General features: G+C 37.5%; 1 protein-coding gene across 3 annotated transcripts in view; it reads right to left on the bottom strand.

Moving 5' to 3' along the window:
- The window catches only part of MGAT5 (alpha-1,6-mannosylglycoprotein 6-beta-N-acetylglucosaminyltransferase), a 128,649-nt gene that overhangs the window by 35,236 nt on the left and 69,155 nt on the right, over positions 1–24,258 (bottom strand). For all 3 annotated transcript variants that reach the window (XM_062004643.1, XM_062004645.1, XM_062004644.1), the window contains 6 exons: positions 17,217–17,288; positions 15,981–16,142; positions 14,121–14,290; positions 13,096–13,230; positions 6,685–6,818; positions 1,958–2,091 (listed from right to left, as the gene is read on the bottom strand). In XM_062004643.1, the coding sequence (XP_061860627.1) occupies positions 1,958–2,091; positions 6,685–6,818; positions 13,096–13,230; positions 14,121–14,290; positions 15,981–16,142; positions 17,217–17,288 (807 nt within the window). The remainder of the gene's footprint in view (positions 1–1,957; positions 2,092–6,684; positions 6,819–13,095; positions 13,231–14,120; positions 14,291–15,980; positions 16,143–17,216; positions 17,289–24,258) is intronic.

The raw sequence follows: 24,258 nt of genomic DNA on the forward strand, positions 1-24,258 counted from the left end.
CTAACGTTCACATTGCAAGAGGAATGTGAATTATCTTGAAAAGGTTCAGAGAAAACAGAAGGCACAAAGCTCTCAGTGGTACAGCAGATACAGGCTTTTCAGGAGATGACTACGGCTTACTTTGACCTCAACCTATATATTCCTATAGGGAAACAGGAACAGAAACATCGTCAATCCAGTAGAGAAAATCTAGAACTGCTACTAAGACTGGAAATTATCATTTGGAAATCTGTACCAGAAATAACGCAGTCTTAAGGGAGGAGGCAATTACTTGAGGATTTTACCAGAGGAAGTAGTGGGGTTTCCATTGTGTGCTATTTAAAAATCAAGACTGGATGTTCTTTTCCAAAAAGCCATGTTTTTGCCTTAATCAGCCCATGAATATCCTATGTGTCATACAGAATCACACACTAGGCAATCACAAATCTCCCTTCTGGGCATACAAGCTATTAATACATATTTCTGAATTAATGCAGACCGAATAAGCTGTGAAAGACATATACGTCACTAAAAAAACCCCTGGTAACTAAGAAACTACCTTGTTCCTTACATTCAACTAGTATTCAACAGGTTTTTCTGCTCATATGAACTACAATCGGGTCAGCAAGTATAGATGATTATTACATGCAACTGCTCCTGAGAGACTGATAATGAGATTAGGAAGTAAAAGTACAAGAACCTCAGCCAGAAAAGACTCGAATGAAAGGATCCCAGCTCTGCTCCAGCATTCTGCAGACAGAAGAGACTGCAGACAGTGGCATACTAAGTTGTTCTATAGCATGTCAAATAGAATAACTGTCACACTATTTACTACAATGCAAACCAACATTTCCTTTTAAGACACAGATTACATGACTTAGTGCAGTAAGCTCAAATATAAAGCTGAGAGATCATAACTGAACACACACCGCTATTATACATATTTTTCTCAGCACAGCAGCCAAGCTGCACTCAACTCTTATCTTTTTGCTACCCCTGGCAACATCTTCACATTTCTCTTAAGTTTCTGTTTTGTCTCACAGATGGACCATTTACTTGTAGCTATCATTTCTGAGGAATGTTTTCTGTATAATCACAGTTATCAGACTAAATGCTGCTACTGCGGAAAAAAAGGTGCAAGACTAATGTTCTCAAGGCAATGAAAAGGAAAGAAAATGTGCAACACAGGTGCTCTCACACTGTCGTATTATTTGGTCCTATGTGTGGCACAGCAGGTACTGATAAGCTCCTTTTTAGTCAACAAGAGTCTGAAATAAGGTCTTTTTAGGCTGGAGGGAAGGAGTATAAGGGCACCTAGAGCTAAAGGCAACTCAGAAGAAATCCAGTTATTAGTAAGTAATTGCTTTTTCCTGAAAACTGTATGAGACACATTCCCAGGCATGGCAGCCTGGAAGGAGGAGCTCCAGAAAAGGACAGGGGACAAAAAGCAGAGAACATTCAGTGGTGTTATTCTGCAGCTCTCATCTGCAGATGGGAGATAATTCAGGAACTGTAATATTTAAGAAACAAAGCTCTGATGTTATTACAGGGAGATAAAATGAGATTGTGGACTTCTAGGGTCTTTAGTGAAGCACAACTTCCAGTTAAAAATGCAGCACATTCTTGGTTGTACATATAAGAAAAGAAATAACTGAAAGACACAATTGCCTACGAGTGATGATACCTTCAGTTTCCCATTACTTTCAACAGCTTTTGCAATTTCCAAAATTATTGTGATACCAAGACTATAAAAATTCTTTATTCTATCACAAAGGTGTACATAAGGAGCAAAGGATCCATCCAGGCAGAAGTTTCCTCAGCTGAAATACTTCAAAATGTTCAATTATTTAACACTGTTTGTCTTCAGAAAAATAACTTAAATAGATTTAGAGAGAAGGCATACTTTTAAAATGAGAGTTATGCTTTACTATATTGATCAAAATAAATTTCCTCAAGTATATGAGTATAGAAAACTCACCTTCCAGAAATTATCTACTTTGCCATAAACGAGAGATTGATTCTGCCTTTTGATGTCATTAATGTGTTTAATGTCACTGGAATTCAGATGCTGCTCTACCACAAATCCAAGGAAGCTGTTATCCGGAGTGTGAGCTGTAAGAAGCAGATATTGAAAACCTTTTAAAGCATCAGTTAATGCTACAAAAGAGTGAATATTGTCAGAAAAGTAGGTATAAGGAACATATTATTCAGTAGCTTCCATTCATACTGAGAGATACATTTGCTTCTTTATTATCAAGAACACTTGTTATTAAGTCCTCCTGCATATGCCTACTGAAGTCAGCAGCTATTTTGTGTCTTGTTTCTCACAATAATAACTCAGTAGCTGGACCAAGACCAATGATAATGATTTTTTTCTGTGCTGAGTTTTATTTCACTATTAGAGATAAGAGAACCATAAGAAATGCAGCTTGACAACCTCTGCGCTGCAACACCAACATTGTGACAAAAGCCTGGATTTATGTTTGGCAACAAAGCTGTATGGTGCTCAATGTCATAAATAAATTTTAGTAAGTTCCTTGAGTTCGTTTCCTACATTGGATGAACCAATATCAGTCATCCAACCCACTGCATGTTATGTATTGATGCTAATTGATGAGCCAGCAACGTGCCCTCGTGGTCAAGAAGGCCAATGGCATCCTCGGATGCATCAAGAAGAGTGTGGGCAGCAGGTCCAGGGAGGTTCTTCTCCCCCTCTACTCTGCCCTGGTGAGGCCTCATCTGGAGTCCTGTGTCCAGTTCTGGGCTCCAGCTCAAGAGGGACAGGGAACTTCTGGAGAGAGTCCAGCACAGGGCCACCAAGATGATCAGGGGACTGGAGCATCTTCCTTATGAGGAAAGGCTGCGGGAACTGGGACTGTTCAGCCTGGAGGAGACTGAGGGGGGATCTTATTAATATTTACAAATATCTAAATGGTGGGTGTCAGGAGGTTGGGGCAGCACTTTTTTCTATTGTATCTAGTGACAGGACAAGGGGTAATGGGATGAAGCTGGAACACAAAAAGTTCCATTTTAAACCTAAGGGAAAAACTATTTCACTGTTGAGGTGAGGGAACCCTGGCACAGGCTGCCCAGGGAGGGTGTGGAGTCTCCTTCTCTGGAGGTCTTCAAAACCCACCTGGACATGTTCTTGTGTGACCTGATCTAGGTGGACATGCTTTGGCATGGGGTTGGACTAGATGAGCTCTCAAGGTCCCTTCCAACACCTACCATTCTATGATTCTATGATAATTACTATACTGCAAAGCCACATGATGCAGGTCATTATACAGACTTCACTGCCTAAATCACCAGCTATCAGAAAATAATGAAAGGTGACAAATAAAATTTGCAAAATTGTTGTTAATCCACCTGCTAGACAAAAAAGTACACATAAAGAATATGCAATTTTACTCTTAGTTTTTGATATTATTTTTAGCCTCTGTTAGTCCTCTTCCAGCACTGACATCCAACAGCACTGGCCACTGCTCTCCTCCTGTGAAGTGGAGACCTATAGGGTCATCAAAACTAAGGATTTTGTTTCTTCTTTTTGTAGACAGGGTGTTTAACACCAGGGATGGGCTCCACGGCTTGTAGGTAAAAATCCACCTCTATTGTACAAAAAAACACTTTAACAGGTGGGATTTTTGCACCTCTCTAAAAAGTCATGGCCTCACAAGGTTACATAGAAATCAGCTGCAATAAACAGTAGGATCTGCTCTATAAGCCTCCTCTTTAAATTCTGGCACACAAGCTGACAACCGCATACTAAGCACAATTTTCAAAGTTAAAAAACCCAAAACAAACAAACAAAAGCCCCAAGAACAAGAGCCCAGGCACTTGTAATACATGTAATGCTAAACCTATAGTCAGTGATAAAAAAATAATCAAATTCTATTGCAATGGTGAGGTTTTGCTTTTTGATTTCTGAAAATCAGTCAACTGGATAATGCAATAGAACAGAGAAACCTTACACAGAGCATATGTGTATGGCTTCTTCCCTCTGCCACTGCATTTAGTCTTTTCATTGAAAATTTACTCTCCTTCACAAAAAATGCCTCAGTTCCAGCTAGGTACAAATTCAGACCCAAGGGCTTGTTAGAATTTAGCATAGCAAAAATATGCCTGGAAAAGGGCATTTTTCCATCCTTTCATGTTTTTGGATGAGAAACTGTATCCAAAGTAGAGGCAAGGCAGTACACACTCAAAAGAAGAATAAACCTTTGTTAAAGTCAGCATTTAAAACTGGTGGAATTCGGTGTCTCAAACATCACTTACAGGAAGCACTCAGATAGATTTCTAAGTAAGATCATGCAGTTTTAACAGTACCAATGAAAAATATCAAAAGGGAAAAACCCCAAACCCTAATGTTTCTGGAAAGCTCAGAGAACAGTCAAGCATTTGCTAATATGCCATAGGTTTGAACATGGCTAGCTTGTTGCTCAGTAATAATTTTCTGCCCTTATAATCAGAGTCCTCAAAACATAATAGAGTCTCGGGATCTTGGGAAGCTGTCCAGGGTTCCAATCTGTTCTAAAATCTTTAGTGATGCGTAACATGCACTTTGGAAAACAACCCCATAAAGATGGTGCTAACTCTGCAGCAAAGAAGACAAACTAAAAATGAACTTTAAATATCACAAAATATGCTGACTCTTCTGTATCTAGTAGAAAAACTAGCCAAATCTTTGAACAATCTATAGCACTGGAATCACTCACGCTTCAGAATGAGTTTGCTTGCAATTTATTTGCCTGTTCTCCTTCAAAAGAAAACCTGCAGTCATTTCCAGTAGTAAGAATTGGTTATTTATTGAAATTCCAATACAGTTTCACTCTTCTGAAAATTCATGATGAAGCAATTTGCTCTGAACAAGAGACTGTAACAGTAGTCTACACTGCCACAACAGTGATCATCTTTACAGAGAAGATTTACTTTCTTCTGCATTTCATGGCGTGGAATGAGGAGTGCACACACACCACACACAGCTGTACCGCAAGCACACGTGCAATTATTTTTCTCAAGTGCATCATCACCCTTGGTGCTATCTTGAACAGGACCTTGCACACAAATTTCCCAACAGCTGGACTACTTAAATACAACATGATTGAGCTTTCGGCTCCTTTTCCATTCAGGACATAAACCAATAAATACTAGCAAATCATGTGGCTACAGAACAAGCTCTGCTTACTAATGTCCAGACACAAACTCTGCAACCACTTCCAAGTCACATTTCCTCACCACATGTTTTGTTAGTTGCTTCGAAACAACTGTGAATGCAGTCTTTTATCTTTTGAACAACCTTCACTTATATTTCTCTGGAAAAACTTGCACAGCAAATGTTGACAGACAAAATATGCCTCTCTCAAGAATTTTACAGGGTGACTGAAATCAAAAGCATGTCAACCAGACAGCAGCATGTATAATTCTGCTATGAAAAGCAGAAAAGTTTGAAAGACTCAACTATGAAGTCTGAGAACAGTGAGAGTCCTGGCCTCAGACAGGGACCTCCACCAAACCTTAGAGGTCAGGATGGTTACTACCAAGTGTTTCTTTACAGACTTGGGCCCAGAAGTTGTCACAAACAACAGCCTGCACTTTCCTCTCTTATCATCAAGCTAGCAGGCAGTTGTGAGCCTTTCTACATGTTTTGGAGGTAACAAACTTGAACCAGTACTGCAACATGCAAAGTTAAGTTCCTTTGATTCTAGAACCTTTCGCTACAAAGGAAGGACTAGGGCTAGAGTAGGTCACAGTAATCATTAAATCTGACCCAATTTCTACAGAATGTACATTTTTTTGTGTTCTGATACTATTTTAGAGGGGTTTTTTGGAAGATATTTAAAGATCCTTCTAAGATCTACATCAGTGCTGAAACCTACTACTTTATTTTCAATAGCTTTGTACACTGCTGGCAAATAAATGTGACTTCAACTCAGGATGAATGCTCACATGAAAACAAGCTAGGTAAAAATTTTGAGAAACAGACACAAAAGTAGAGAAAGCAAAATTATCCTTGCTGAATGTTAGTTTGTTAATCTTGAATGCAAAGAACCAGCAAAGGAATTGTGCTGCTATGTTGTTAAGGGAAAAAAGCAGAAATACAACATAGTTACCATAGTTGCAAGCTACAGTTTAGCATGATGAAATATATGAGTGCAGTTTATAAAAACACAATCTAGCAAGTTCCTCAAAAACGTATTGCTCCACAGCAGGACTTGAGAGGGCAAAACTAACAAAAGCAAACTCACTGACACTTAAGGAAAAGTCAACACTACTTTCTACAGGTACCTCGAGAATAAAGTCCCCTACTTTTATTTATATTAGCTGATACAGAAGCATGACAGAGCTTTTACAGTCACACAGAACCACAGAATCTCAAGAGCTGGAAGGGACCTCAAGAGACTATCCTGCCAGAGCAGGACCACCTAGAGTAGGTCACACAGGAACTCATCCAGGTGGGTTTGGAATGTCTCCACAGGAGACTCCACATCCCATCTGGGCAGCCCCTTCCAGTGCTCCCTCATCTGAGCAGTGAAGAAATTCTTCCTTGTGTTTCTTAGGAACCTCTTATGGTCTACACTTACTGACACAATCCTGCACACTTACCACCTGTATTTTTTTAACCATCAACATGTCTTCCTTGATACAAAAATGCTTCTCAATTCCTTTTTAAAACTCCAAATTATTTACAAACACAGGGATACTTACGGAACATTGTATAAAACTGCTGTGGATTAAGGTTCCACTTTCCCCACGGTGTCTTGTGGCCTTTAGACTGGGCATAGTGGGCATGGTTAAACTCTGGTTCAGTTCCAAAGGAATCCAGAACTCTTAGCATACACCTAAAAGAAAAAGAAGAATTTACTGTATGTATACACGCATATGTACATATAAGCATGTAGATATATACACAGTTATGATAATTAAGATATATTTTGTTTCTTTTTGCAACCATGCATGATTTATAAACTGAAGGTATATTTTAATTTCAAACATTTCTGTTCCTATTACTTTCATGAAGACATCAAGATCAGCAAATTCAAGGATGTATCAGACATTTAAATAGCAACTTCTGAGCTTATTGCGTGTTTCTTTGTTTGAAGTTCTGCTTTAGCATCCAAGTAGAGCTTATGGGAATGCTATTGTGGTCACCTACATTCCTGAGGCTCTGAAGTAGAATTTAAGCAGAAGGCAGGATTCTCTGTTTTCTAATATTTTCCCCCATTACCACAAAATCAAATGCAACAGCCAAGGGCCATATGCCAAGGAGATCAGAGCAGAAAAGTACTTTGCCTTTAGACAACTGTATTTAGTCTTCAGGTTTTGAGTTTTGGGTCAAGCAGACCTACTAGAGAAGCACTGAATTCATTTTTTTGCTGAATGTTTGCAGTCAGACCATCTGTTTATGAAACACTTTGTCAGAGACTTTTGAAGAAATATAAAATGTCTGCAACAACCAGTCTACAACTGAGGGAGACCTTGGCATTTGGTCACAAAGGGTCTTGGATGAGAGAATCACACTCAGTCATTTATTTAAATTCCTATCAATCTCTTGAAAAAAACCCAAACATTACTTCATTTACTAATTCATTTACAAGTAGCTCCTTTTAAAAAAGGGCCCATAGTACATGGCTGAGGCAGGAACTTTATGACCGTTAGACTGACCATTGGCTCCACTGCAAATGAACTGGATTATATGGCTCTAAAACTGGTGACCCTGCCATTCCTCATTCCTCCACAAACATTGTTTTCAGAAAAGACTTATATAGCACAGATTCCTACATCCTGTGCACATTACACCACTGAACTTGTACATGCCAAAGGAAGAGACACAACCTCAGGGTGGCAGAGAAGGGAGGTAGCTGCAAATTCCCTATAAAAAATGGCTATATTTCCCAGTCCAATATTTTCTGTGCTCCAAGCCCATACACATTCTGTTCAGTAAAACACTAGCATTTTGGCTTTAAAGTGTCAAAGAATTTAGCCTCCAAAACATTAAAGAACTTAGCTCCAACCATCTTTCATCTTTAGAAGACCAAAGAGTTTAGTCCCCAAAATAATTTACATACTTCTTATATGTTGCTCCTTTCTCTAAAGTATCCATTAAATATGGAAAAGAGACAAAAAACCCCAGTGACTTTTAAACTCTCATATGAAATGCCATCTTTGTATATGAAAGTACAAATAGAACAAATTTACTTTTTGCCTTAATCTTCACAGAGATCTTTCAAGCAAAAAGGAAGTCAAAATATACAACACATTATGATTCACCGAACAACAAAGCTGACAGATCAGTTTCTGTGCAGTGTTTTATGTCAACTGTTCTCAATGAAAATATTTTACAACAGTGGCAATTATCTCTGCATCATACAAAATACTCCAGCAGGACCAAAACAACTTCTGCACTAATGAATCACTCGGTAATAAAAGCCCTCTTATTTCTTGGCAGGCCTTAAAACAAAACTCTTATCAAAGATACAGCTTTTAGCCAGGTACTTGAAGACACGGAAAGGAAAATACAGCTAATAATAGTAATGTTACTGGAGTTTGCAAAATCACTTATGTAAGGAACACTATATCACATGTGACCATCTAAAAGTGCTTTGTCTCCTCTCTTTTTCCTGTATTCAGGTAGAAGGTATGTAGCACTAACTGCTCTAGTGATATGTTTGGCTATATCCAACACATACAGGATCTCTGAAGCAAGAGAGGAAATGTGATGCAACGGAAACTATGTTAAATCAGGAAGCAGGGAAAACAAAAACATTTACATGATCTGAGCAGAAAGTTGGAAAATACAAAAAGATCAGAGCAGAAAGTGCAAGTGTGTGCAGAAATGGTATGAGAGATCAAGTTCAAGCTGTGGACCTAACCCCTGACATGCAGCAGAGAACTGGTGAAGATTTAAACTTTAGAAATGAATGTAATTAATATCAGTTATGCTGAACTGATATTTTAACATAAGCAGGAAAGTCTCAATTGTCTGCCCAGGTGCTATATTCTCCCTTTGTTTCACTTGATGGTTTAAATCTCTTTCAATTGAACTATTGCAAACAAAAAGGTTTGATTTTGTATACAATATATTGGCATTCCTAAAGTAAAAGAATTCATTTTGAAAATGGCAAAACAGTATTTTTTAAACAAACAGTGAAGGATATATTTCTCATGAAGATGTTATTGGGATTTTAACTTCACTTTTTCACTCCATTCTCTCTTCCTTCCCAAAATGTCACCTAGCTTTAGCAGTGAGGTTGTAGAGAATTACAGAATGCCTTGGAATTGGTGCCAGACTGATTAGTCTGTTCACTGACTAATTAAAAAGAGCACTGATGGACAGTAAACTGCTTATAGAAACATTCACATTAAAACTCTTCCTTTCTTTCAGCATATTAAAAGTGACAAATTTTAGACTCACAAAAAAATTAAACAAAAGTAATCCAGGATTACCACCACTTAAAAAGAGGCTGTTTTTCCATAAATATTGACCATAAGTACAATCTTAGCTGAGGTGTCCTAGTGGAAGTATTTATTCATGTTTAGTCATATCCTTTTCCCACCTGAGGTTTTAATTTTTCTCTACTTACATACACTTCACCTTTGTTTAAACAAGCAATGCTATCTAGCAGTACTCATTGCTGTCAGCAGCTAGTGCTTATACCAGCATAAACTATTAAAATAAAGAATACCTATATGCCAGTGGCTGCAGACATCTTCCTGTGAACAAGCTGATCAAAACATAACCAGTTCTGGTTTGGAACCTCTGTAGGTGCACTGAACTCAGGCACAGCAACGTGCCAGCACAGATGCATGGACTCCAGACTGTTTTGGCTTATGTCCAGCCAGTTCTGATCATGAGAAGCTAATACCTGCCTATGAAAATCCTTGCAGATACACACATTAACTTTCACTCCACGCAGTACTTGCATTTACAATATAAAAACTTAGTCAGAAAATAAGCCTCCTAAACCAGATATATTCTAGAGAACGTGTAAGAAGGAGGAATGCTGCTCATTTTTCAGGATGGCTGTCTTGTTAATGTATTTCTAGAATAAAGCCAGTTGGATTTTTGGCATATGAGAATGAGTCATCGCTACAGACACTGTATAAAAATGAAAAAAACCCACCCAAATTCTTATATGCTGTATGGAGGATGTGGGTGCTAAGAAAGGCAATAAGCTGCATCCCTCAAACTATATTAAGCTACTAATTTTTGTCTTGCTTCATTGCACATAAATTGCATTGAAATATCCAGACTTCAGATCTAAAAAATACAGCATGTCCAGCCATTCTTCTGCTTGAAAATAAGGTGCACTCAGAAATGAGATCTGGTTTGCTACATTTGTGCTATTTACAGCACCATTTATATCACAGATACAGCATGTACTATCAAGTCATTTGTGCTACAGAGCTCAGATGTATAAAAGAGTATTTCAGGTGTTCAGAAATACTCGCCCCTCAGAGCAGCAGGGTCATTCTTCTGAGCTTGCAGTTCTAGGAACCTGGATCTACCAAAAATTTCCTCAGGGCACAAGCTTCACTCACAAAGATTATATACAGCACTCTTATTAAGAGTCTGTTCTGAAGGCAGAGGTTTATTCTACCTCTCTATTGCAACCTGAAGTGAATAAACAAATTCTAATTTATTTGCATTTGAGTTTGGTCTGCACAAACCAGACTGAGTTGACCTGCACAACTCTGCTGCAAAACTAAATGGCACAAAGAAAAACACTTCTTTTAAGACAAAGAATTATCCTTACTGCCATTAAATACAACTGAGTGAGAAAATACAGTCTGTAGAGAACAAAAGCAGCTTTATTTGTGATAATGTTTACTTTACTGGAATGAATTAAACAAAAACATATAATTATGCTTTTATACTGGACTTGTAAGCTAAAAATATTTTGATGATGAAATTTATGAGGTAACTTGTGATGCTGAAAGAAAAAAAATGATTGCCAGAGGATCCTCAAATTAAAGACAGAATGCATGAAACTATGAATTAATTCTTCTGTTCTTACCAATTCCGGTAGTCTCTTAAGACTGTGGACTCTCTTTTGCACACTGAACTTGAGAAATCATATCAAGCAGAGAGATATTCAAATACAAGTTGATGAAAGGTCTACAAAACCTGAATTATAAGTAATGATTCAAACCCCTGCATTTATTTTTAAGAGAAGCAGGTTGAAGGAAAAGCAGTATATCTTTTAGGAAGAACTTTTTCACTGAGAGGGTTGTTAAGCATTGGAACAGGCCTCCCAGGGAGGTGATGGAGTCACTATCCCTAGAGATAGCCAAAAGATGCATAGATGAGGTGCTGAGGGATATGGATTAATTTCGTGATGGGCCTGGCTGTGTGAGGTGAGTGGTTGGACTCAATGATCTTAAAGGTCTTTTCCAACCATAATGATTCTATGATTCTATAGGATCTTCTAGAGGCTGGTAGAGAGAAGCAAGTACTTTATTCCCAAGAATCATATAAGAATAAGCAGTGCAGTCTGCAATAAATTAGGTCAAGAAAAACTCTTTAGAGAAAATCCAAAAACTCTAAAAACCATAAAATATAACAATGGCTGAGGCATCCTTTGCAGTCTCCAGTAAAAGATTAGGCAAAAATCCCTCAAGAACAACAAACACATCCAATTTACTTTTCAGCAAGGCTATGGGCTAGATGAGGTTCCCCTCCAATGCATGAAATCCAATACTGTAGAAGAGAGGCATTAAGTAATGTTTTTCTTCTTCAAAAACCTAATAAAAACTCCTGTGCTACCTAAGGTATTTACTTGGAGCTAAATCTAATTCTGCTCTCCTAAACCAGAAAAAGCCAGTCATTACCACAAATTAGGAATCAACGAAAAACAGACTGACAGCTTAAGATTTAATGATGCATGAAATAAGGAAGAAAAAATTGAAAAGCTAATCTAACAATCTTAATGTCATGGTTTATTTCCATATCTTCATTACACAACATACCAAACAGGAGAAATTGAAACCAAAAGGGAAGAAACATTTTAAATTTGTAAGTATGTTTTTATGTAACTGCCTAGTGACAATTACATCTGGCAGAGACAACAAACTGTAGCTCAGTGGAAAATGGGATTATCTTTATTAGCAGGCTCCTAAAAAACAGAATATCCATTTACTGCTTTGCTTCAAAAACGAGATTAAGAGTAATCTGATCTGCAACATTGATCACAGTGCTCTCATTTAAAATTATGCTGAAAGGATCCAATACTCTAGAAAATCCTGAAGTTGACAGGAAGCAATATTCCTGCCCACAGTGAACATCTTTCAATACCTTCGCTCAAATGGGATTTACTGGACTTTACAGACCATGAAACACAGCTAATACAATTAAGTATATATTAAAAAAAAAAATCATACAGTCAGTGATTTAGATTTGAGTTCATTTCATGCTGATATGTATTTGTACAACATGTGGGATGCTCACTGATTTAAAGCAAAGTTATTGACAAAAAGAAATGTGGTTTTAAAACTGCTGACACTAAGAAGGCTGGACAAAGTAACTTCTTGTGACCACCATCTTCCATTTCTACTGGAAAGATGATTATAGATTACAGAAGCAACAATGACTGCAGTTTAATCTGTAGACCTACCCCTGACATCAACTCTCTGCCCAGAATCTTAAGGGATGGAACAGAAAAAACTGCATTGTGGTGAGAGTAGAACACAATTAGAATAGATCAATCTCCACACTCATCAACCCAGTATGGCTCAATCACTGACAAGAAAACATTGCTCTGGTGTTCCACCTAAACAACAAAATCCAATAATCTCTCATCCAGTAATTTTCAGAGTAAAATGTTGAGGGGTGTGGGTACAAAGAACAGAGAGAAATAAAGGCAAAGACTGCTGCCCAACACAATAATATAATTCATTAAGATTAAAAATGCTTGAATTCAGGAATCCCAAACTTGCTCAGGAGGACAAAGATGGTGTGCAACAAACAGGTGACAGCTCTTTATTTCTAAGAGTGAAAGACAACAGAGAGCTAACACTTTTAAAGTAATTCAAATTCATGAGAATGTTCCCACCTGAGTATTTTGACATGTGCTATTCAACAAAAGCTCTTTAACAAGGTCAAATAAGTGTTATACTCACTGGTAATGCACCCATGATGGACCAAGGGTTTTCTTAAACTGAGTGAGTCCCACAATATCGATGTAAATGAGTTCTACAACTTTATCTCCCTGGGTGGGGCAACCAGATCGGTTACCTACAACCTTCTTCATAATCCTAAAGAAAGAAAGAAGAAAGGAATATGGAAAAATATTCTTTTTCAAATACCTTGAATAAATGTTGTAATACTATTTATACCAATATTTCCTCTTTCCAAAAAAACCATTGCTCATCTTTACCAAATGAGGAAGCATGTAAGAATATTCAAACAGTAAAAGATGTTCAGCATTTGAATAAATATTTATGCATCAGTGAAGTGCTAATTTTCACTAAAAATCACATCTAGGTTGAGCAAGAGAGTAATATGGTTGGAATGTTTAAAAATGGTGTGCTTTGAAAGAATTTATGACTTCTATTGACAGCTTTATAGTGTAAGAGCTCTCTATAAGATTATGCTGTCATGTTTGTTATAAAAAAATTAAAGCTGCAGAAAAAGTTTATGTGGTACTCAAGCTTAAACCAGATGTTTGATGCCTAATGCTGGACTGCTATGCCACGCAGGACAAAGATGAGTGAGGTAACAATTTGGCTCAACATAAGCAATTAACTACATAAAATGTAATATGTTTAAAGGATTTAAACCTTTATTTTAAAATGAGATACTGAGAAAGCATAGCAGAAACTGAAGTAGAGGACACAGGATTAGGCTAGTCTGTAACATTTCCTATTCCAGATGGTTAAAGCACCTGGAATGTTAAAGGATAAGCTGCTTAGTTTGAATTTTACAACATTCATTTATGAAGTCTCAGGAGCCCGAAGCTACAATGAAAACACATTATCCTTTTCATAGCACATATATTTAGCTCATGAAAATAATCTTATTGTCTGTTTAATGAATTATCGCTTTCATTTTGTGCTTCAAGAAATTATATACTGTTAATAGAAGCTTCAAGAATTTACAATTAATTTTTTTATTGCAGTTCCAAAAGTGAAAGTAATCTCCTTACTCCTTGAGCTCTGCCAGTGAAGCTGAAATCCTGATGTCATGGCCCAGTAAGTAGAGAGATGTAATTAAATCACTCCACTGGACTAATTCACCAAGTGGGCCACCGCTAAACGCATTTTCTGCAATCTTGAATCCAGATTCTTTCGTCAAAAGCCCCAGATGAACAAGAATCTGGAAAGGAAAGTCATATGCTAACGTTATCGACATTAAACACCCAACTATTATACCTCACAGCGTTTTTTCTTCCTGTTACATTCCAACGAAGGACAACAAAAAAATCAACCAAAACAAAGGCAATACTCCCATCTCAGCAATTTAATTTTGTCATGGATGTCTAGAACAGTAATTATAAGACTGTCATTGCATTGTTTTGTACTATTATCTGCCATCGGATCAGGAATTAAACAACCCCCCCCCCCAAACTGGTGTTCTTCACAAAACAATGTACAATATGTGTTTTTCTGCACAGAAACTTGTGGCTTAGGCAAATTTATTTTGTTTGAAAATACATTCCAAGTATACATTTACATTTTCAAGTAGGATATATCTACTTCCTTATTCAAGACAGTACAGTCAAGGAATGGTCTGCTGCTGTGAACAAGCCATTAAGAACTCAGAAAGACTACCTAACAGTAACAGAATACTTTCTGAACCCTCTCCTCTCCAGTGCCACCAAAATAATTTTCCCTGTAGCTCCTTGAAATCTGAGCTTGTCTTTCTAAGAAAGCACAGAAGTTGGGTTCCAAACACATCACCTCATATCTGGACTGTTACTGAAGTGTGAGTACTTACAGTGCCAAGCACAGAAACTCCCAAACAACAAAATCCTTTCCCCCCTCACTCTTTATAAAAAGCTACATTCAAAATCCTTTTTGTTCTTATCTCTTGTAGCTCCCAGAACCGAACTGGACATGTGAAATGGAAACATCATACATTTTACACACCAATCTCAAAAGACTTTTAAAAGCAAAGAATAAGCAGTAGAGCATCTCATCAAAACTGCCTCTACAGGACAGTATTGCTTCAGTTCATTCTTGAGCTTGTGTACTCTCAGATGTTGTATTTCTTTAAGGCTGGTGAGCTACCTGAAAGAGAATGGTTCCTCCTTGATAGAGGGTGGTCCTAGCATGTGACAAACATTAGAGATGCAACATGGAGCCTAGATGTCATGTGAGGACTGAGAATCTCAAGCAGGAAGTTGAGATGCAAGCAGCCAGGCTTAAGAGAGGGTAGAAATCTGACTGTACTCAGCCTGCTATCACTCAGGATTGGTACCAGTAACAAGAATACATGAAAGGAAACTACTTGTTGTGTTTAGGAATTTTGCCTTGATCCTAATCAGTTGAGATGAAGTGAAAAATTCTATTTGATTTGGATTTTGTTTTTTTTTTTTTTTAATTAAGAATCTCATGGATTTTAAATTGAACTCATTACAGCAGGTCTAAACTGATCAAATCCAAAGCTGAGGATAACTTTACTCAAATTCAAAACAAACAAAAGCCATTTAAAGTCTCATTTTTGGACTAAGATGTAAAATTGATGTTCTCTACTACTACATAAAACACTGTAGTAGTAGCAGTCTGAAATAAATCCACAGTTTCTCCTTTTAGAAACTTTATTTAAAATAAAGAGATTAAAAAATTTACCCAAAGATTGACTCATGGAAAGTATGTAAAACTATTTCTAACTCAAATATCCATTTTAAGAGTAATTTCAAACAGCAAAATACTTGAAAAGAGGCACAAGTATGAACGCGAGCCTTTTAGACATATTTGATATTTCCACTCTGAAGTTGCTTAAGGAACAAGCTTAAAAAAGTCTATATGACTGCAAGTGGCAGGAACAAAACATTTTCTTTTACCTTTTTTCGTTTCCTCTTCTCCAAATTTTGTTTTTCTGCAAGTGATTTAATTGCTTCAATCCAGGTATCGGCCATTCGTCTGATCCGTAACATCATCCACCTGAATTCCTCGTGTCTTGACATCATTTTGTAGAGATTCTCAAAGTTGATACGAATTTCAGCCTTCAATTATAGCATTTAAAAAAACCCCAAAACATTAGTTAATCTTGAAATACTGTATTTTGCAGAATTGAAATCATTTCTCAATTGTGAACTCTGTGCTTTGCATTTCCTCATTAAAAAAACAATTGAAAAAACAGATGCACTCATAAAGCTGAAGTCAACTTGAGATATCAACTTTAAGATATCTTTAAACAGACATTTCTGAGCCACACAATTTCTTTCTACTAGGAGTATTTGGTAGCTCCAGAATCTGCTTGCAATGTCTCACAGTGTAATTATTTCTGCAACATAAGGATTAGGTTTGTTCATGTGCTTCAAAGTGAGGTTAAAGTATCTCTAAAACACAATATGAAATCAGAGCAGTGTTCTGAAGATTTACTTACATCATGAATCTTCCAAATACAAGGAAGTCTCCTATTATACCATGAAGGAAGAAATGTTACTAGAGTATAAATTTTGAAGGGAATATTCATTTTAAAGCTCAACTGATCTAGGAATAGCTGGTTTTATAAAATGAGACTATATCTAAATTACAAAATCAACATCTATATATATAGCCCAGCAATTATATTAAAATACCTAAGTGCTACATAATTAGGCTATAACAATTTAGAAACAATTCTGCATGCTGCAGAGTATTGAAAGAAAAGAAATTAGGAATAATCAAAATATTACCTCAAAACTGAAATGTATATAAACCTCTTCCATTAGGCAATTCATTTATAAGGCCTAGATTTATGGGACAGTAACCATGAACACTGACATATGGTCACCTAAAACTGGGTGAACAGTCCATGTATTTGTAATTTTTCTCAGTATCTATGTTCAATATTTCACATATTTAAACACTGAAATGTTTTTAACAGAAAACTACCGTCCCAACTGCAGTGCAGTATGACTGGAGAAAACACACACTGAGCTACAGTCCAGGGTGTTTCGCTTCAGTTTTGAGGAGCCAAAGAATAAAAATGGTAAATTCTCATCTTATTAACATTTATGTAGCCCAGAATTCCAGGATCTTTTGCATGAATCACAATTACTGAATTATTTCTCAGGTTTTAACATTGCTCTTACCACTGTTTTTTGATCAGTTTCTTCATTAGGATTTTTTGCTCTCCAAGGTAAACGAGGACACCAATTTTCAACCTGTAAAACAATCACGTCAAATTAATAATTCTATTCTACTTTCAGTTGCTCTACCAAAGTCTCTCACTGCCTTTACATTACACCTTTCTATGGCTTAAATAAGGCATCAGCTAGTATAAATTGATTTATGCAATTCAATACTATTTTAACCTTTCAAATTTGCAACCTAATGTCGCATTTAGATATTCATTCGTGATAATGACTATAGGAGATAAACCCCTTTCAAGACAGAGGTCAGCTGTTAAATGCTCTAAACACAGTTTATCTGAGCATTTCCTGAATGTTTTTAAAAAAGCACTAAGTTTTTAATGCTTCTAGACCTTAAAAAAGAAAAAAAATATTTTGGAAGGTTTCCAATCTCCCTAGAGTATCTTTATAAAAAGGCAAAGCCTGATAAAACCCAAGGATCAAAGTTCTACCTTGTAACAATCAAGTCAAAAAGCTGAAAGAATAAAAACAAAACCATCTTATTTGAAGAGTATATGTAACATAAGTAACAATATCCAAAAGTACTATCCAGCTGTAATTCTTACAGAAACAAAACCAGTGCAAATGCAATACTTCTTCTGTTATCTATGAGGAAAAATAACACCTGATAGTAGTTAGGGAAGAAACAGTAAAGGGATACAAGTCACAAGCTCTCCCTGGAGATCTTGCTTGTTCTGTACAATCTTTACTATTCATTAGATCATTTACATTGGGGAAGAAAGAATTTCACTGTTGGAGGCAAACCCAGGAATACAGAAACATAACTGTTTTGTGAACAGGGAGAAATGCAAAACATAATCAGCCAGCTAAGATACCCCATCACTACTGATTAACTTCAAAACTCCCAGAGAATTAGGAGTCAGACTTGCTCTTACAGTTGCTCCAGTCGTAGACCTGTCAAAACACGATTTTAGCTTAATCATGCTGCAGTAAGCCCGAAGCATTAGAGATTAAAAGCTAAAGATCATACCAAATGACTACCTAGAAGACCAATCACATGAAAATAAATTAATAGGCATCATAACCTCATTAAAGAGAAGAAATGTATCAAGCTTAGGCTCCTCAGTCAAATTATATAAAAGCATCAATTTGAATGCTATGACTTAATGTACTCTGCATATTTAATACAACATTTGAAAGGAGTCACTTATCAACCTTGTTTGAAAACATCTAATTCTTCAGTGATCTTCAACTCTGGAAACACACTAAAAATTGTAGCAATTAGCAATCCTAACTTTTACTAACCTAAGCTGTGAAATCACTGGTAGAAAAGAATTGCAAGTGCCAAGTTACAAATCACGTACAGTTCTCCTTTTTTGTTTTTTGTTTAAATAGTACATATAATTTTGAATTATTCCTAGTATTAAAACTGATCTAAATTAAGATAGGACATCTCAAGGACTACTGTACATGCCCATTTTCTGGCTTCATTTATTTCACACTGCACCATCAGGCATCCTAAAGGAATTGAAGATTTTTCTGAACTGCCAAGGACAGCTGCATGCCTCACTGACTGAAAAACAAATACAGTTCTTTTGTGCTTTTAGAAATATTCTCTCCAGTCTAAATTAAATTATAGTGATTCCAATCACAAATAAACACTTAAAGAATAAACTCAGAATAATGTCAGTGTACACAGTTAGTCTAGCACTTGTTTATCCTTATTAATAATTCAGTCAATTTCTCTTTTCATTGCAAAGACTAACCTAACTCACAAAGGATTTTTAAATGTATACTCTTCAAAGTATGCCAGTTGTTTTGTTACTTTCAGGACTGATAAACACACTGGCAAGAATGTACAGAATTCTCTTACAGAAAAACAAAAGGATGCTGCTCATTTTATGAGCCAATGACTCACAAAGAGCTGTTCGATGGGGGATAATAATTAACAAAACCATCAAGAAAACAAAGATGAAGCAAATGAGCCTACATACCATCAAAGGGGGATAAAAGAAAAAGCTTTATTAATTCAACGTATTGACACATGGGAAAGTTGGGATAGACAGGCAACATACTGACAAACCAGATAAACCAGGATTGCTTTAATAGTAAATTCCAGGTCAAAAAAAACCATTGGGGTATACATGCCCATAAGATGGAAACTTTAAGAAAGCCTGTCAGCTGCTTTCATTGAAACTAACAGGGATGAGGTAGGGCAGGGAATACGAGGGAGGACTTCATTTTGCAACACATTTTCTGGAAGCACCTAATGCAGAACTGAGTGATGGCAGAGAGGTGGTTTGTGGAAAAACCTGGTTTGCTTGATAACTCATAACAAAAAACCTTGTAGAAAATGTAACTGCATTTAAACACAACTCTTCCTGGGCCCAAATATTTGTGATTAAATAACTGAGCATGATTGAGAAAAGAGTTTATGTGTGTATATATACAGATGTGCATGTATATGACTTAAACAGGAAGATGACAGAGCATGTGCTAATTAGAAATCTGGAATTGTTCCATTCATACACACATTTCCTGTCATTGACAGTGATGGCTGAAAAGGTGATGATATCACTAACATGGGTCTAGATGAAACCTGTCAGAAATATACAAATATTTAGTATTTGTTTAGGTACAGAATATCCAGGTGCAACAAGCCCTGAGTTTGAGCAGGATGAGCAGTGGAGTTCATTTGGATCCTGCTCTTCAACTGGGTTATGCATTACATTTGATCCTTTAAGACAAAATACAATTATTTCTGAAGAAGGAACCAGAACTCCTCTTCCCTCTCTTTAGAATAATCTTCCTCTTACTGGTGTAGCATCAGCTCTTTCTCTAGACTGTTCATGGCAACCAACTGTTACGTTGTCATGCCTGTTTGCATGAAGCTGGGCAGGTGCAGACTCCTGCTCGAGGGCAGGAAGGCTCTTCAGAGGGCCCTGGCCAGGCTGAAACACTACGGGCTGGGCGATGTGTGGCTCGAAAGTTGTCCCACAGAAAAGGACTGGGAGTGTCAAGCAAGAGGCAGCTGAACATGTGCGAGTGTGCCCAGGAGACTAAGAAGGCCAATGACAGCCACGCCTGTATCAGAAATACTGTGGCCAGCAGGACCAGGGAAGAGATTAATCCCCTGTACTCGGTGCTGTTGAGGCTACACCTCAAGTACTGTGTTCAGTTTTGGACCCCTCACTACAAGAGGTACATTGAGATGCTGGTGTGTGTCCAGAGTGAAGGTGAGGGAGTACTGGCACAGGCTGCCCATAGATGGTTGTTGAGTCTCTTCTGAAGATATTCCAAACCCACCTGGACAAATTCCTGTGACCTACTCGAGGAGGTCCAGCTTTGGCAGGGGAGGATGATCTTTTGAGGTCCCTTTCAACCCTTAAGATTCTGTGATTCAGAGATGGGCAATGGAACCAGGGAATGATCTGGAGCACAAATCTGATGAGGGGTGGCTGAGGAAACTGAGGTGTTTAGTCTGAAGGAGGTCGAGAGGAGACATGATCACTCTCTACAACTACCCAAAAGGGGGTTGCAGAGAGATGGGGGTTGGTCTCTTCTCCCAAGTGACAAGTGATAGGACAAGAGGAAATGGGCTCAAGCTGTGCAGAGGAGGTTTAGATGGGAAATTAGGAAGAACTTTTTCACTGAGAGGGTTGTTAAGCACTGTCACAGGCTGCCAAAGGAGGTGGTGAAATATCCCTGGAGATGTCTAAAAGACATGTAGCTGAGGTGCTGAAGGATATGGGTTAGCGATGGGCTGGGCAGTGTGAGGTGAGTATTCGGACTTGGATGATATTTTTATTTTTTGGTCTTTTCCAACGAAAATGATTCTGTGATTTAATAGGAAGGATATGACACCATACTGAAGATCAGCAGTTCAAAGACTGCCAGGAAGCTGTAACAGCAGATTTGAAGACTGACCATTTTTTTCCAGATAGCAGTGAAAAGTTAGTGAACTGCTCTAGGGTGTGAATGCCTAGTTTCCACCTGAACTGAACTCAAGAGTTTCTCTAGTCCCATATCATAGACAATCCACTCTCATAGCAACTTTTTATAGCTTATTGGTAAATGAGTTAACACAAGAAAACCAAACCCCAAATATGAAATTAGAAGAGTTATGTTTTACAGAAGTAACTCTTCCTCAGAAAATGAAGGGAAGTGAAGATTACATCACCCAAATGCATTACAGAGCAAGTACTTCAAGCACAGTTTTAAGAATCTGGCAAATACTTGTAGCACTAGAGCTGTCTGAGCATCTTCCAAAGTGGAAGAAAGCATACTCTGCCAGCAGCCTTCCACATCTATAATTTAAGGAAGTCCTTTATGCTTTAAAGAGTGATAGTGGGAGTTTATTAAAGTAGAAGCTGAAGGGTACTCCCTCTAAACATCTAGGATTATCTTCATTTTGGACTCTTCCAAAGGGCAGGTGCAGTCCATCTACAGGGAAACTAAAGTAACCATCTGCACATGTGGTGAACAGCATTATTATTCAGTGTACTTCTATCCATGGTGAAGTGCTGCTAAGTCTCTTCTGTCAAATTCAGAGTAGAAAATAAAAATCCCAAAACAACAGTGGTGCAATATCTGCTGAGAGGAGGTGCAACTTTCAATTTATTAGGCACAGAACTCAGAATGTTCACTTAGAAAATCCATCTGAGAATTTCATGCAAAATAAATGATCCCATTGGGAATGTGACTTCTCAACTCCTCTAGAAGCTGTAACATCTATATTTTGTTTAGCATTTTCTTAGTGATAGGCAGTCATTTTCAAGGTACTACAAAATCTGTAGTGTGCAAGACAAATGCCGGTGAGTTCACTGAAATGTAGGAAGCATACAGGTAACTTTGCCTTTGCAAACAACCAAATCCAATCTCAAACACTGAGTGTCAGGTACCCACAGTCCATAGTTACACTTAAAGTAAAACTAACAGTGCAAAAACAAAAAAATATTCCTCCAACCAAACCATCAAGTCTGAAGGACTGAAAACAAGAATTCTCTCTAGAGGTATAAGAGCACATGTGCAAAAGCTATAGGATTCTCAAAGACTGTTCTTTGGAACAGTTTCAGTCTATCAGATCCTTTTCCAAGATTGGTACCAAAAATTACATTTGCACCTGAAAGGCAACTTGGAGCTTCAAAACCTGGGATTTTAATGGCATCTGCCCAGCTCCAGCAGGCAAGTGTCAGTGTAATGACAATTGGGCATCAGAGCTACTGGTTTACCAGCAGTCTCAGCAGCAGTCCCAGTCCTGTGTGGCAGGCAGTCCTCTCAGAGGAACCACATATCTAGATAAAGAAAAGGAAAGATAAGACTCCCCCTACTTTCTTTTTTTTTCCCTTAAAGCTGAGAAATTGTGTGAAAAATTCATTTTCTAGAAGATATTTTTAAAAGTTTCATTCTTCAGCTGCAAACTGACATTTTACAGTGAAATGTATTTTTGTACTGTCTCGAAATTAATTTTTCCACATTTCTCCCCAGAGGCAATGCCATCCGTGAAAATTAGAACTGTGCCAGTGATATACAGTGTTAAACAACTGTCTTTTTCATAACTAAATGTTAAGTTTGAAAGGAAGTAACTGTTCTCAATGTGCAAGTTTCTACCATAGCTAAAAGGAAACAAGTCACAACTCTCCAGAAGCCTTAGAGTTCACTTAAATTGCTTTCCCCTTTTTGCTAATTCTAACTGCTATCTTGCTGCATTATTCAAGAGAATATAAGTCTGGTTTTTCTACTCTATTTCTATTTATGTTTTCTCCCATCTTCACAGGCTCTAGCACAAGTTGTGTTATGAGGAATGCACAGCTGTGTAGCATCCACCAGGAGTGCTCCAGTGCCTGCAGCAAAACAGCAAGATAGAAGTGCAAAAATCCTTGCAGCTTTATCTGCAAGTCTGTACAAGTGACAGCTTTAAATAAAAAAACAACAACCCATAAGCTTGAACATGCTGGATTGCTTCTTGCTTTCCTTCTGCTGCCACACTCACCTCCTCTTCTGCTAAAGCAGCCAAGACACAAGAAGAGAAGAGCTGTTCAGCTAGCTGTTCTGCTTCTGCAGGAGTACAATCTAAAGCAAACCAGAGGATGCAGAACTGAAAATAGTTGCACTTGAGCAGGCTCTTCATGAGAAGCCTTGGGGCAACCTGTACTTTGACTATACTGTTTTCATTTTGCAGACACACATGGTGGAAATCTAACAAGAGTACATGACAGATAGTCAATGACTGGGTTTTAATCCAACCTTAGTTTCTAAATCTTTGCATAAACTGTGGCCAAGTTACTTTATGTCTCTCTGGTTCTGACCCCTATTACACACCAAAATGTAGTATTTCAAGCTCCTTTGTTTATAACTTTAGAACTGTTACAAAGAGTGCTAGATGAATGGAACATAGTATCTAAACTGACCTGCTTTAGAAGGAAAAAGTAGATGCCAAAAGGGTGTGAAAGGGCACAAGTCTGTCTCACACTAGACTGTACAGGTGATTTTAAAAGCAAAAGTAGCCATATGCCCAATTTGATGCATATTCTGTCTTTTCAAATAGAGTATCTATACACAACCATCTTACTCCTATACTGTAACCTTAAAGCAAAAAAGAAAGAACTTCCCAGCAATATCCTTCCAGTACCCTAATGTATTTTAATACTTTAAATCAGCAGTTTGGACTTGAGAATTCTGTAGACACATTTATCATTCAGCTGTGCAACCACACTATAAACTGTCAACTCTTCATCACTGTCCACTTTGACAAATTACTCTCGCAACGGCATTTTCAAGTTCTCTGTAGCAGCCAACACACCTCATAAATCCACATCATTGTAGTGTTATTAGAATTTCATTTCATGCTTGCATTCGCAAACATTTAAGCTTTCAACCTCTGCTGCTGGGCATTAATCATGGAATTAATCATAGGATTAAGAATGCCAAATTTAAACTCAAGGTTAATAGCATGCTCACCTAATATTAGTTTTACATTCTGTCATGGGAAAACACTTAAAACAAGAAGTACAAGACCTTTGTATGAAGTTACCAAATATAC

Source organism: Colius striatus, chromosome 11 (genome assembly GCF_028858725.1).
Source record: "Colius striatus isolate bColStr4 chromosome 11, bColStr4.1.hap1, whole genome shotgun sequence".
NCBI classification, from domain to species: domain Eukaryota; kingdom Metazoa; phylum Chordata; class Aves; order Coliiformes; family Coliidae; genus Colius; species Colius striatus.